The sequence below is a fragment of the Panthera pardus genome, unplaced genomic scaffold (genome assembly GCF_024362965.1).
Source record: "Panthera pardus isolate Hobbes unplaced genomic scaffold, ASM2436296v1 HiC_scaffold_15, whole genome shotgun sequence".
In the NCBI taxonomy this organism is placed as follows: domain Eukaryota; kingdom Metazoa; phylum Chordata; class Mammalia; order Carnivora; family Felidae; genus Panthera; species Panthera pardus.
This window is the reverse complement of record NW_026526710.1, coordinates 40,910,013-40,923,776: the sequence shown is the minus strand read 5'-3', so window position 1 is coordinate 40,923,776 and position 13,764 is coordinate 40,910,013. Positions and strand designations below refer to the sequence as shown.

The 13,764-nt window shown below is 41.9% G+C and overlaps 1 protein-coding gene across 2 annotated transcripts in view; it reads right to left on the bottom strand.

Moving 5' to 3' along the window:
* LAMA3 (laminin subunit alpha 3) overlaps positions 1-13,764 on the bottom strand; it is a 272,359-nt gene that overhangs the window by 139,900 nt on the left and 118,695 nt on the right. The window contains exons 13-18 of one of the 2 annotated variants that reach the window (XM_019465535.2): positions 12,853-12,990; positions 8,544-8,590; positions 7,282-7,381; positions 6,548-6,600; positions 6,212-6,317; positions 5,388-5,487 (exon numbers count right to left, since the gene is read on the bottom strand). In XM_019465535.2, the coding sequence (XP_019321080.2) occupies positions 5,388-5,487; positions 6,212-6,317; positions 6,548-6,600; positions 7,282-7,381; positions 8,544-8,590; positions 12,853-12,990 (544 nt within the window). The remainder of the gene's footprint in view (positions 1-5,387; positions 5,488-6,211; positions 6,318-6,547; positions 6,601-7,281; positions 7,382-8,543; positions 8,591-12,852; positions 12,991-13,764) is intronic. The other variant, XM_019465536.2, reaches the window with a different exon arrangement.

The following is a 13,764-nucleotide window of genomic DNA, read 5'->3' as shown; positions in this document are numbered from 1 at the left end:
ATATCATAAACAAACCTTTGGGAGGAATTTAGTACAAAAGGACAAAAGATTTACCAACCCAGAGAAAAGGTGGTATGGCATCTTTGATGTTGGTTCGCTCTCCTTTTATCATAGTTACAATTTATCACTAAATCAAAGGACATGTTCTAAATTTCATATATGTGTATTGGCTGTGATGTAAAAAAAAAAAATCAATATTTTTGCCTCGGGATGGGAAATTTAATTCCTATTAAAGTTGCATTATTTCTACCTGAAAATTAGCCCACCGCTTGCATAGTTGGAAGGGAAAAAAAATTATACTGGTTAAGCAGGGGGAAAGCTCACTTTATCAATAGGAAGGTAAAAAGAGATAAAACATGGGTGGAGAATGTTTCCAAACCTATTTACAAAATTCCTCTGGTTCATCATGTGCTTTGTTAGTCTGCAGGGAAACATATCCACAGATGTGTTCTCTTTCACACACCTTTTATTATGTGGCCCAGCAGTGACTGCCATTTAGAAATGACTGAAGAAAGCTCAGCTGGGTTGCTCTTTTAGAATTCAAATGCTGGAAACATCAAGGGAAAGGAGAGAAACACCATACCAACTAAATATAGACAATTTACCTAAACTACACTAAAGATTTCTTTAAAAATTTTTTTTAATGTTTATTTATTTTTGAGACAGAGAGAGACAGAGCATGAGCAGGGAAGGGGCAGAGAGAGAGGGAGACACAGAATCGGAAGCAGGCTCCAGGCTCTGAGCTGTCAGCACAGAGCCTGATGAGGGGCTCGAACTCACGAACTGTGAGATCATGACCTGAGCTGAAGTCGGACGCTCAACTGACTGAGCCACCCAGGCACCCCAAGATTTCTTTATTAATCTGTTGATAAAGCAGAGTATTAAAGATACATGCAATTTAGAAGTTGCATTTCACAGACTTTCCAGTGTATGATTAAGAGCCAGAATATTAAAAATTAGCTTTTTCCTCCCACCACTGACAGAAAATTATAAATGGATCATGGTTTTAAAAAAATTCTATACTGATATGACATATATTCAGAACATTCTATCTTAAAACAGCAGAATATACGTTCTTTTCAAGTGCACATGGAACATTATCCAGAACAGATCACATTTTGGGCCACAAAACAAGTCTCAACAAATTCAAAAAACCGAAATCATACCAAGCATCTTTTCTGACCACAACACTATGAAAGTAGGAATCAACCACAAGAAAAAATCTGGAAAGAACACAAATACATGGTGGTTAAATAACATGCTTCTAAACAAGGAATGGGTCAATCAAGGAATCAAAAAGGAAATAACAAAAAATACATGGAGACAAATGAAAATGAAAACACAAAGGTCCAAAATCTTTGGGATGCAGCAAAAGCTGTTCTAAGAGGGAAGTTTATGGCAACACAGGCCTACCTCAGGAAGCAAGAAAAATCTCACATAAACAACCGAACATTACACCTAAAGAAGCTAGAAAAAGAAGCACAAACAACCCAAGCCCAGCAAAAGGAAGGAAATCATAAAGATCAGAGCAGAAATAAATGAAATAGAAACTAAAAAAACAATAGAACAGATTCAAGAGAAACCAAGAGCTGGTTCTTTGAAAAAACCAACAAAATTGATAAGCCTCTAGCCAGAATGATCAAATAGGGAGAGAGAGAGAGAAACAAGTCAAATAGACAAAATCAGAAATGAAACACTAGAAATAACCACCAATGCCCCTGAAATACAAAGGATTTTAAGAGAATATTGTGAAAAAATTATATGCCAACAAATTGGACAACCTAGAAGAAATGGATAAATTCTTAGAAACATATAAACTCTTAAAACAGAATTAGGAAAAAATAGAAAATTTGAACAGACCAATTACAAACAATGAAATTGAATCAGTAATACTCCCAACAAACAAAAGTCCAGGACCAGATGGCTTCACAGGTGAAGTTTACCAAACATTTAAGGAAGAGTTAATATTTATTCTTTTCAAACTACTCCAAAAAACAAAAGAGAAAGGAAAGCTTCCAAATTCATTCTATGAAGCCAGCATTAGCCTAATACCAAAACCAGGTAAACATACTACCAAAAAAAAAACAAAAACAAAAAACAACAACAACAAAAAAATTGCAGGCTAATATCTCTGATGAACATAGATGCAAAAATCCTCAACAAAATATTAACAAACAGAATCCAAGAATACATTAAAATAACCATTCACCATGATCAAGTGGGATTTATACCTGGGGTGCAAGAGTGATTCAATTATTTGCAAATCAATCAATGTGATATGTCACATCAATAAGAGAAAGGAGAAAAACCATATGATCATTTCAATAGATGCAGAAAAAGCATCTGACAAAGTACAACATCCATTCATGATAAAAACCCTTAACAGAGTAGGTTTACAGGGAACATACCTCAACATGATAAAAGCCTTATATGAAAAACCCACAACAAATATCATACTCGGTGGGGAAAAAATCCTTTCCCCCTAAGATAAGGAACAAGATAAGGATATCCACTCTCACCACTTTTATTCAACATAGTACTGGAAGTCCTAGCCACAGCAATCAGACAAGAAAAGAGAATAAAAGGCATCCAAATTGGTAAGAAAGAAGCAAAATTTTCACTATTTGCAGATGACATGATAATATACATAGAAAACCCTAAGGACACCAAAAAACTACCAGAACTGATAAATGAATTCAGCAAATTCACAGGGTACAAATCAATATACAGAAATTCATTGCATTTCTATACACTAACAAAGAAGTAGCAAAAATAGAAATTAAGAAAACAGTTCCATACTGTATGGGTAGTCCCCATACTACCCAAAGCAATCTACACATTTAATGCAATCCCCAGCAAAATACCAACAGCATTTTTCACAAAACTAAAACAAATAATTCTAAAGTTTGTATGGAACCACAAAAGACCCCAAATTAGCCATCTTGGCAATCTTGAAGCAATCTTGAAAAAGCAATCTTCAAGCAATCTTGAAAAAGAACAAAGCTAGAGGTATCGCAATCCCAGATTTCAACATATACTACAAAGTTGTAGTAATCAAAAACACTATGGTACTGGCACAAAAATAGACACCTCAATCAATAGACACATAGAAAAGAATAGAAAGGCCAGAAACAAGTCTACAATTACATGGTCAATTAATCTTCAACAAAGGAGGCAAGAATATGTAATGGGAAAAATATGGTCTCTAACAAATGGTGTTGGGAAAACTAGACAGCCACATGCAAAAGAATGAAACTAGACCACTTAACTTACACCATAGACAAAAATAAACTCAAAATGGATTAGGGACCTAAATGTGAGACCTGAAACCATAAAAATCCTTGAGGAGAGCACAGGCTGTAATTTCTCTGACATTGGACATAGCAATTTTTCTAGATATGTCTCCTGAAGCAAGGGAAATAAAAGCAAAAATAAACAATTGGGACTGCATGAGAATTAAAAGCTTTTGCACAGCAAAGGAAACAGCCAACAAAACTAAAATACAATCTATTGAATGGGAGAAAATACTTGTAAATGACATATCTGATAAAGGGCTAGTATGCAAAATATATAGATAACTTATACAACTGAATGCCAAAAAACACATAATCCAATTTAAAAATAGGCAAAAGACATGAACAGACATTTCTCCAAAGAAGACCTACAGATGGCAAACAGATGCATGAAGAGATGCTCAACATCACTCATCATTAGGGAAATACAACTCAAAGCCACAACAAGATGTCACCTCACACCTGTCAGAATGGCTAAAATCAAAAATATAAGAAACAAGTGTTGGGGAGGATATGGAGAAAAAGAAACCCTTGTGCACTGTTGGTGGAAATGCAAACTGGTGCAGTCACTGTGGACAACAGTACGGAGGCTCCTCAAAAAATTAAAAATAGAATTACCATATAATCCAGTAATTCTACTTCTGGCTATTTACCCCAAAAACACTAACTTAAAAACACTAACTTGAAAAGACATATGCACCCCTATGTTTATTGCAGCATTACTTACAATAGCAAAATTATGGAAGTAACCCCAGTGTCCATCCATCAATAGATGAATGAATAAAGAAGATGTCACACACACACACACACACACACACACACACACACACACACACACACACTGGAATATGATTCAGCCATAAAAAAGAATGAAATCTTGTCATTTGCAATAACATGGATGGATCTAGAGGATATAACACTAAGTAAAATAAGTCAGTCAGAAAAAGACAACACATGATTTTACACGTATGTGGAATTTAAGAAATGAAACAAATAAACCAAAAAAAGAGAAAGACAAAAAAACAGACTCTTAAATATAGAGAATAAACTGATGGTTACCGGAGGGGAGATGGGTGGGGGGATGGGTGAAGTAGGTAAAGGAGATGAAGAGTATGCGTATCACGATGAGCAGAGTAATGTATAAAATTGCTGAATCACTATATTTAACGCCTGAAACTAATAGAACACTGGACTTATTTAAAAAATGTTTTGGGGCGCCTGGGTGGCTCAGTCGGTTAAGCGTCCGACTTCGCTCAGGTCATGATCTCGCAGTCCGTGAGTTCGAGCCCCGCGTCGGGCCCTGTGCTGACAGCTCGGAGCCTGGAGCCTGTTTCAGATTCTGTGTCTCCCTCTCTCTGCCCCTCCCCTGTTCATGCTCTGTCTCTCTCTGTCTCAAAAATCAATAAACGTTAAAATAAAGAAATAAATAAATAAATAAATAAATAAATAAATAAAATAAAAAATGTTTTAATCTGTAAAATGCTAAATATGACGAGACACAGAGACAGTACGGCTGCCATACTTGTGATAGCCCTTCTGGGAGCTCAGTCTCCACTTGCTCCCTTGCTCCTACAGTTTATTTTAATTAGCTTCTGCACGAGATGAGGGACTTCGTCCCACTTCAAGAGTTTTCTTCTCCCCCCTCCACGCCCCCCTGCCCCCACTGCGACACATCTGGCCTCTCCACGCCTTCAGCCATGGGTCCCAAGGGAGAAGCTGGACCTGACTCTCCTTGGCCCAGGAGCCTGCTCATTTGCTGGGCTCCTCCAGGCTGCGGCTTTTACAAGGAGGTTTGCCCACAGGAACCCACCTCAAGCATCCAGCTCTAGTCTCGTCCACCTGGCTTTATATACCTGTGGGAACTGTCCAATGAGGCAGCTCTGGGACGACCTACAAAGTAGTCGTCTTTAGGGCAACCTTACCTCCTGCTTCAACTGGGCTCCCTGACAAGTGTCCAGATTTCAAATGACAGGACAGCTTCATCAGCCCTCTCTCTTTAGGACGGCTTGTCTCTTCACAGGAACTGGCGGCACAGACAGGACTCTCTGAGAGTCTTCCACATCAGTACGGGAGGAGACCTCCCTGAAGACTCACCGCTGGCACGCCTTCCCCACGACATGCTCTCGGCAACGGCATCCTCCGGAGGGCCCACTGCACATGGGGGTGATCGCTCCACCGATGTCACACTGACACCCTAAAGGTCAGAAAACAACAGCGGTGACCCATCAAAGCATCTCCGCGTTGAAGCTCTCCCTCCCTCTCTGAGAAGTGGCAATCAGTAAGACCAGGCTGCTTCCTACCCCTGCCACATCTCATATCCAGCAGATGTTAGAAACATATAGGCACCTCCCAAACTGAGATGGGAGGTGCCCCCAAAAATCCACTTGTAAGTGCACTTGTAAGGTCAGCTCCGACATCACTGTCTGGTGGAAGGGGACAGGAGCCCAGGAGCTAAACATGATTCAGCAACACGGTGCCCTTATAAACAACGTCTGCTAATGAGAGTCTGTGGGCGAGAGACAACGGCAGCCTGTGCGGCCACACTCTTTGAGGTGTATTATTTAACACAATATTGTCTCTAAAATCTGATGTGAGCTGTTTTGATAATACAAAAAATATCTTCAAAATGACAAAGTCTTGATGTTATTTATGAAATTAACAGATGAATCCCCATTCATCCCAATTGTGTTTTCTATAATTAAACCGACACCATGCTGGTAGAAGCAAAGTGGAAGCAGCCCCAGTTGCAATTTATTACTAGTTTCAACTGAGTATTTGGCCCAATTCCCTAGACAGAATTTTTTAGTCCCATCCCATCAGAAAGACCGCATGAAGACAAGGAACTCAGAAGAAAGATGATCCGGACAGTCTTTGCCCATCAACACTGGCTTCTCTCAGGACCCACTGGAAGTATTTACCTTGACACCCAAAGTAATTGCTCTTTTCCAAAGCATAATATCCATCTTCACACGTGTCACAGGAATCGCCATTGACATGAGACTTGCAGTGACAGTCACCATCCTGCTGCAGAATAAACAAGGTAACAAAATTTGATAAGTTCATACAATTTGCTAATCTTCAAGATTTAAAACTGCCTCACTGTATAACATGAAGCAGGATGGAGGGGATCTGAAAACATCCAGAGAGATTAGCATGCCCTGTACAATTACAGAGGCACTAATACCCTCCCCGAGAAATCCCAACGTCAACTGCTCTCCTAGTCCACTGGTATACGAACAATCGGCCCATATTACCTGCCCACACTCTCCAATTCCGCTCACTGTTCCTGCCACGTGGCACTGGCATTCTGTGAAGAAAAGACAGCATCCTTGGACCAAGGTTGCACGAAGGACAGCCCTTGGCTCTGGAAACATGACCCAGCAGCAACACTACATGTGTGGTCACTTTTGGGCACATTTCAGCAGAATTCCAGTCTGCTCCACTGACGCCTAAAACGGGACTGCTTTCTGGGGTCAGCAGAAACACCAGATCAATACCATCCACCTACAAGGAGTAATGGCCAGTATATGACCACTCTAAGACAAAGGCTGCAACATCAGGGGGGTTTTTAATGAGCCTAACGTCAAGAACACTACTGACATGCTTCCATGAGAACAAACTCTAGTTAAGGACATATTCACTCCACTTAGCCACCTTTAGTTTAGTGTCTTTAAGTTCCTGTCCCTGGCTTCAATCTAAGCATAAAATGAAACTAAAATCAAACAAGAAAGAGAGGTTATAAAAACAAGGCAATATCAACCATTTATCAATAAAATACATATGGAAACAGGATATAAATGCCTTGCTGGGATTTTCAAAATGATAGAAATTCTGCCAAAAGTAGGGGGAAAACGTCAAAATATTTACACAGAATTTCAGACAAATTGAACTTATTAAATAAATAGCTCTTTTGTGGGTTTAGTCACTGAAGTACGGAAAATTAAGAGGAGGTGGCAATATAGTAAATTATTCTGCGTAAAAACCTTACCTGAACATCCGCTGGGGTTTTCTTTGGCCAGATTCCAATATGATGGTTTGCAGATGCTGCATGAAGGACTTTCAACATGAAGCTTGCACTGGCAGTATCCCTTTGAAAGAAAATCAAGCCAACACTTGACATCTCAGAATTAAGACATGTTTTCAAACATATGTTCTGAACAAAGTTTGTCACAGAATTATATTTTGACTGCGAAAAGTAAATGAAGTGTATCCAGAGGGAATAAAAGTACTGGGTTGATTTCAACCGACTGCTCATGGCTCTTCTTTTATTATTCATTTCTTTTTTTTCTACACATAATCCGTTGTGGTAAAAATAAAACTGGAAAAAACAGGAAAAGAAATATTTAAAAATCACTTTTACTTAGAGTCGTCATTACCTGTTGGTTCTGTGACAGCAGGAACTATTAATCTACATGGAAGATTATCTCAATATTTAACATACTGAGAATCAGTAGAGAATTATATTTATCTGAAAGTACTTGTGTAATATGCAAAGGTCACTGCCTCACTGTAAGGATGCACAACCTCTCTCCGTCTGTCCCTCGGATGCCTGGAGGTCCACCATCTTCAGGCTTTGCAGCTAAGAAGACAGATCATTTCTAAAGCACTGAGAAATACCATAGTATCTGATTGGAGCAAAAGCAAATAAATTGCAATTATTTCATACACAGCTTTATTTGTTGTGCACTTAGCCTTAGTTTTTCTTAATTTTAATTATCTATTTAAGGCTTATGTGCAGGGGCCTCTGGTGGCAATGCCCTCAGAGTCACCTACAGTAGGAATCAAACACTAGGGCTCTGGAATTAAAAGTTAAAATAAGCTTTATTCTTCTGTTTTTGAAAAAAATAAACATGATCACATATGCATTCTGAACAAGAGCAATGACCTTTTAAGCAATTTGGTTTCAGATCTTATTTTATTTTTATAATTTTTTTAAACGTTTATTTATTTTTGAGAGAGACAGAGCATGAGCGGGGGAGGCACAGAGAGACAGGGAGACACAGAATCCGAAGCAGGCTCCAGCTCTGAGCTGTCAGCACAGGGCGGAGCCCAACGTGGGGCTCGGACTCACGAATTGTGAGATCATGACCTGAGCCAAAGTCAGATGTTTAACCCACTGAGCCACCCAGGCGCCCCCTCAGATCTTATTTTAATTTGCTTTTAACTTGAGGAAGCTCCCAAATGTGTTAGTCTGTAATATATATCAAAATGCATGTTAGAATTGTAACCCTTTTATAATCCTCTACTTACCAAACTGGAGTCCAGGGTACCAGCTGGGTTACAGGCACCGCTGGAGCCTATATGTGATTTAGAAAGATTTTTATTTAATTTTTTTTTTTTTTTTTTTTTTTACAGACAGCATGAGTGGGGGAGGGTGGCAGAGAGGAGACAGAGAATCTTTTCTTTTCCTGTTTTTTTTTTTTAATTTTTTTTCAATATATGAAATTTATTGTCAAATTGGTTTCCATACAACACCCAATGCTTATCCCAAAAGGTGCCCTCCTCAATACCCATCACCCACCCTCCCCTCCCTCCCACCCCCCATCAACCCTCAGTTTGTTCTCAGTTTTCAAGAGTCTCTTATGCTTTGGCTCTCTCCCACTCTAACCTCCTTTTTTTCTTTCTTTTTTTTTTCCTTCCCCTCCCCCATGGGTTTCTGTTAAGTTTCTCAGGATCCACATAAGAGTGAAAACATATGGTATCTGTCTTTCTATGGCTTATTTCACTTAGCATCACACTCTCCAGTTCCATCCATGTTGCTACAAAGGGCCATATTTCATTCTTTCTCATTGCCACGTAGTACTCCATTGTGTATATAAACCACAATTTCTTTATCCATTCATCAGTTGATGGACATTTAGGCTCTTTCCATAATTTGGCTATTGTTGAGAGTGCTGCTATAAACATTGGGGTACAAATGCCCCTATGCATCAGTACTCCTGTATCCCTTGGGTAAATTCCTAGCAGTGCTATTGCTGGGTCATAGGGTAGGTCTATTTTTAATTATCTGAGGAATCTCCACACTGTTTTCCAGAGTGGCTGCACCAATTTGCATTCCCACCAACAGTGCAAGAGGGTTTCCGTTTCTCCACATCCTCTCCAGCACCTATAGTCTCCTGATTTGTTCATTTTGGCCAGTCTGACTGGCATGAGGTGATATCTGAGTGTGGTTTTGATTTGTATTTCCCTGATGAGGAGCGACGTTGAGCATCTTTTCATGTGCCTGTCCATCTAGAGGTCTTCTTTAGAGAAGTGTCTATTCATGTTTTCTGCCCATTTCTTCACTGGGTTATTTGTTTTTCGGGTGTGGAGTTTGGTGGGCTCTTCATAGATTTTGGATACTAGCCCTTTGTCCGATATGTCATTTGCAAATATCTTTTCCCATTCCGTTGGTTGCCTTTTAGTTTTGTTGGTTGTTTCCTTTGCTGTGCAGAAGCTTTTTATCTTCATAAGGTCCCAGTAGTTCATTTTTGCTTTTAATTCCCTTGCCTTTGGGGATGAGGAGACAGAGAATCTTAAGCAGGCTCCACACTCAGCCCAACGTGGGGCTCCATTCCTCGACTCTGGGATCGTGACCTGAGCCAAAATCGGGAGTTGGACACTTAACTAACTACCTGAGCCACCCAGAGGCCCCTAGAAATATTTAAATGCTTGGTGTTTTTATATCTGTCTGTCTCTTGGTTTAGTTTGATGTTATGAGTTTTAAACGTTTTACTTAAAAAAAAATAATGCATCTGCATTTATATTTTTTGATAGATGGGTGGCAAGGACTTTGCATGTAATTCAGAAAAAGGCACACCCAAATAACCTTCGTGGTCCTTAACTCCCCAAGTCACCCCTTTTGCCACTTAATCCCATTCCCTGCCTACTACTCCAAGTTCATTTCTGACTGATGATGGAGATTAGGGAAAAGAGATTCTAGAATTTTGAACATTTTTAGGATTGTCCAGAAGAGGGCAATATTGTACCAAGAGACTTGTTAATTGTCCATTAAATAGAAGTCACAGAATTTAAGTACATTTTTTAGTCAACGAAGACTTAATTCTTTAACTATCACAATCCCCTTGTCCCCCATCTGCACTAAAATTATTTCTAAAACTAATTAGTTTGCCTTCCTGCCTTAGTCAATAGTATTACAGGCCCCGTATAATCTGTCTTCAATAAAGCGGGATCTTGCAATATCTCAGTATTATTATTACACAGCACTAGAAATGAAGAGAGCTTAGGTAAGCCTGCCCTGAGCCTGGTTTTGCCAATAATTTAAATAACTTCATAATAGGATCTTGTTTTCTTGTGAAGTGTTCTCTTAGACATTTTGCCTTTGTCTCCTCTTCGGCTGTTTCCCTTGGCTTGTCCCTTGATGATTTCATGTGCGTCTCTCTTTTTTGTTTTGATGTTCCCTCACATTCCACTGTAGGAGTGAACACGCTCTTCCTGCTCTTTGCTCTTGTTCAGCCTGGCCGTGCCCTGCTTGTGGCTCCTGCCCAGGCTGACCATGGCTGCCATCTGGCTCTGGAGGAATTATTGTGTCTGCCCCGCCCCTGTGCCCGGCTGCCACAACGCTTCCTTCCACTCCTGCCCCCCGGGGAGGTGAGCAGACACACCGGGAAAGCCTTGCACTCTGGGGACCTTCAGGGCTTCTCGAAAGTGAACTGCCCCCTCTGACTACTGGCTACAATTTCTACCAGCAAGAAAACCTGGTGTCTTGAGGAGTCTGGTGAGTAAGGTTCTAGGGAATCAAGCTGGAGGTGAATGCAGAGCTCGAAGCGCTACCAAGAGCAGGAAGTAGAGAAAACCATTCTGCAAGGGGAAAGTCTGGTGTGGACTCCCTCCAACACCTCTTCTCAACAGGGAGAGGGGCCTCTAAAGCAGCAGGCAGACGGGAGCTCCTCACCACTGGAGGCGGTACACCCCCAAGGGCACAGGCATCTTCCTTCTGTGCCCTCTGCCACAGAGCACGGAGGACTCTCCATGTCTCCTCATCAACAAGGGGGGTGAGTAGTGGGGATGACCTGTGACAGTAACAGTGTTTCCCCTTGGCTCACTCTTTCCAAACTCATTAGACTCTAGGTTACCCCCTCTCCCCTCACACCTATGCTGGGTGATGACAATCCCCCAGGAGGCCAGGGGCAGCAAGGAGACAGGGGCAGAAGCATAGCAAAGCCTGCTCTGCCTGCCAGCAAGGGGACCCAGTGGAATCACCCCTCAGGGGACTACAGGGCAGCCGGTGTAAGTGCTGCGAACCTGGAACCAGAGAGAAGGCAGGATGCCTTGGGAAGGGGTCAAGGAACACTTGTTGCAGCTAAAAGGGGTCACCTTTGCCACACTGCTCGACACGGAGAATTTACGTGTAAATCAAGAAATACAGGGGCGCCTGGGTGGCGCAGTCGGTTAAGCGTCCGACTTCAGCCAGGTCACGATCTCACGGTCCGTGAGTTCGAGCCCCGCGTCAGGCTCTGGGCTGATGGCTCAGAGCCTGGAGCCTGTTTCCGATTCTGTGTCTCCCTCTCTCTCTGTCCCTCCCCCGTTCATGCTCTGTCTCTCTGTGTTCCACAAATAAATAAAAAAACGTTGAAAAAAAAAAGAAATACAAATTCATAACACATGGAATTAAAATTTTTTTTCCTAGGAACAAAGCATTTCTGGATTCCTTTGAGGATGTACATCAGATACCTGCATTTTTTTTTTCAATATATGAAGTTTATTGTCAAATTGGTTTCCATACAACACCCAGTGCTCATCCCAAAAGGTGCCCTCCTCAATACCCATCACCCACCCTCCCCTCCCTCCCACCCCCCATCAACCCTCAGTTTGTTCTCAGTTTTCAAGAGTCTCTTATGCTTTGGCTCTCTCCCACTCTAACCTCTTTTTTTTTTTTCCTTCCCCTCCCCCATGGGTTTCTGTTAAGTTTCTCAGGATCCACATAAGAGTGAAAACATATGGTATCTGTCTTTCTATGGCTTATTTCACTTAGCATCACACTCTCCAGTTCCATCCATGTTGCTACAAAGGGCCATATTTCATTCTTTCTCATTGCCACGTAGTACTCCATTGTGTATATAAACCACAATTTCTTTATCCATTCATCAGTTGATGGACATTTAGGCTCTTTCCATAATTTGGCTATTGTTGAGAGTGCTGCTATAAACATTGGGGTACAAGTGCCCCTATGCATCAGTACTCCTGTATCCCTTGGGTAAATTCCTAGCAGTGCTACTGCTGGGTCATAGGGTAGGTCTATTTTTACTTTTCTGAGGAACCTCCACACTGTTTTCCAGAGTGGCTGCACCAATTTGCATTCCCACCAACAGTGCAAGAGGGTTCCCGTTTCTCCACATCCTCTCCAGCATCTATAGTCTCCTGATTTGTTCATTTTGGCCACTCTGACTGGCGTGAAGATACCTGCATTTTCAATGGACTCGAATTGGGGAAGAACCAGGCAGATTAGGGTCAAGTGTGTAGAGGTGACCAGTGGCGGATCTCCTGGGCTTGTCTGGGAGTCTGGCCACACACATTTCAGAGAGGAACCCGACGTCTGGCATTCTGCCGTCTTCCTTACCTTGACAGTGGGGGAAATCAGAGGCTCCTGAGAGACACCTGTCACAGCGCTGTCCTGTAATCCCCGGCTGGCATTCACACTGCCCCGTCACTGGGCTGCAAGGCGTTTGGTAGGAGCCAAGGACTGAACACTGGCAGGCTGGATAAAAAGGTGTCAGTCAGACCCAGGGCAGCAGGGCCTGGATAAGAGCATGACAGTGGGTCAGAGAGACCCAAATGCAAGTTCCAGCTATGTGACTTATTCAGACAGGCACGGCTAGGTAGAGGCAGACCCAGAGCGTTCACCACCATTCTACCCTCCTACTTTGTTTCATCCCTCCAGCAGACTCTGATCAAAGGCCAATGTGTTCAATGGCACTGGGACGAGGTGTTGGGATGGAGGTGATTAGGAAAGACACACATGCCCTGACTTCAGAGAGCTAAACATCCAGAAGAGAGGCCAGGGAATTATTGACATAGTATGAAGCACCTCCCCCACCCCCACCACTGCTAAGAAACTGTAAAAGAAATGAAGAAACGTGCCTAATGCCCTTCAGCTGGCTCTTGGCAGACTGCAGGCAAGGACTCACGTCTACTGGCATCTGGCTCAGCCTTCTTTCCCGGCCCCATGTTCCCCAGGGCCTGCCTACAGAGATCACGTCCCTACCAAGGGGCACATTATTGAGATGTTCTTAGGTTCTATGATCATTAATTTTTTTTTTAAGGTGAGTGGGGGCACCCGGGTGTCTCAGTCATTTGAGTGACTCTTCACTTCAGCCTAGGTCAGGACCTCGCGGTTCCTGGGTTCAAGCCCTGTGTTGGGCTCTGTGCTGACGGAATCCTGCTTGGGATTCTCTCTCTCTCTGCCCCTTCCCTGCTGGTGTGCACACGCTCTCTCTCTCAAAAATAGACATGTAAAAAAATAAAAACAAAA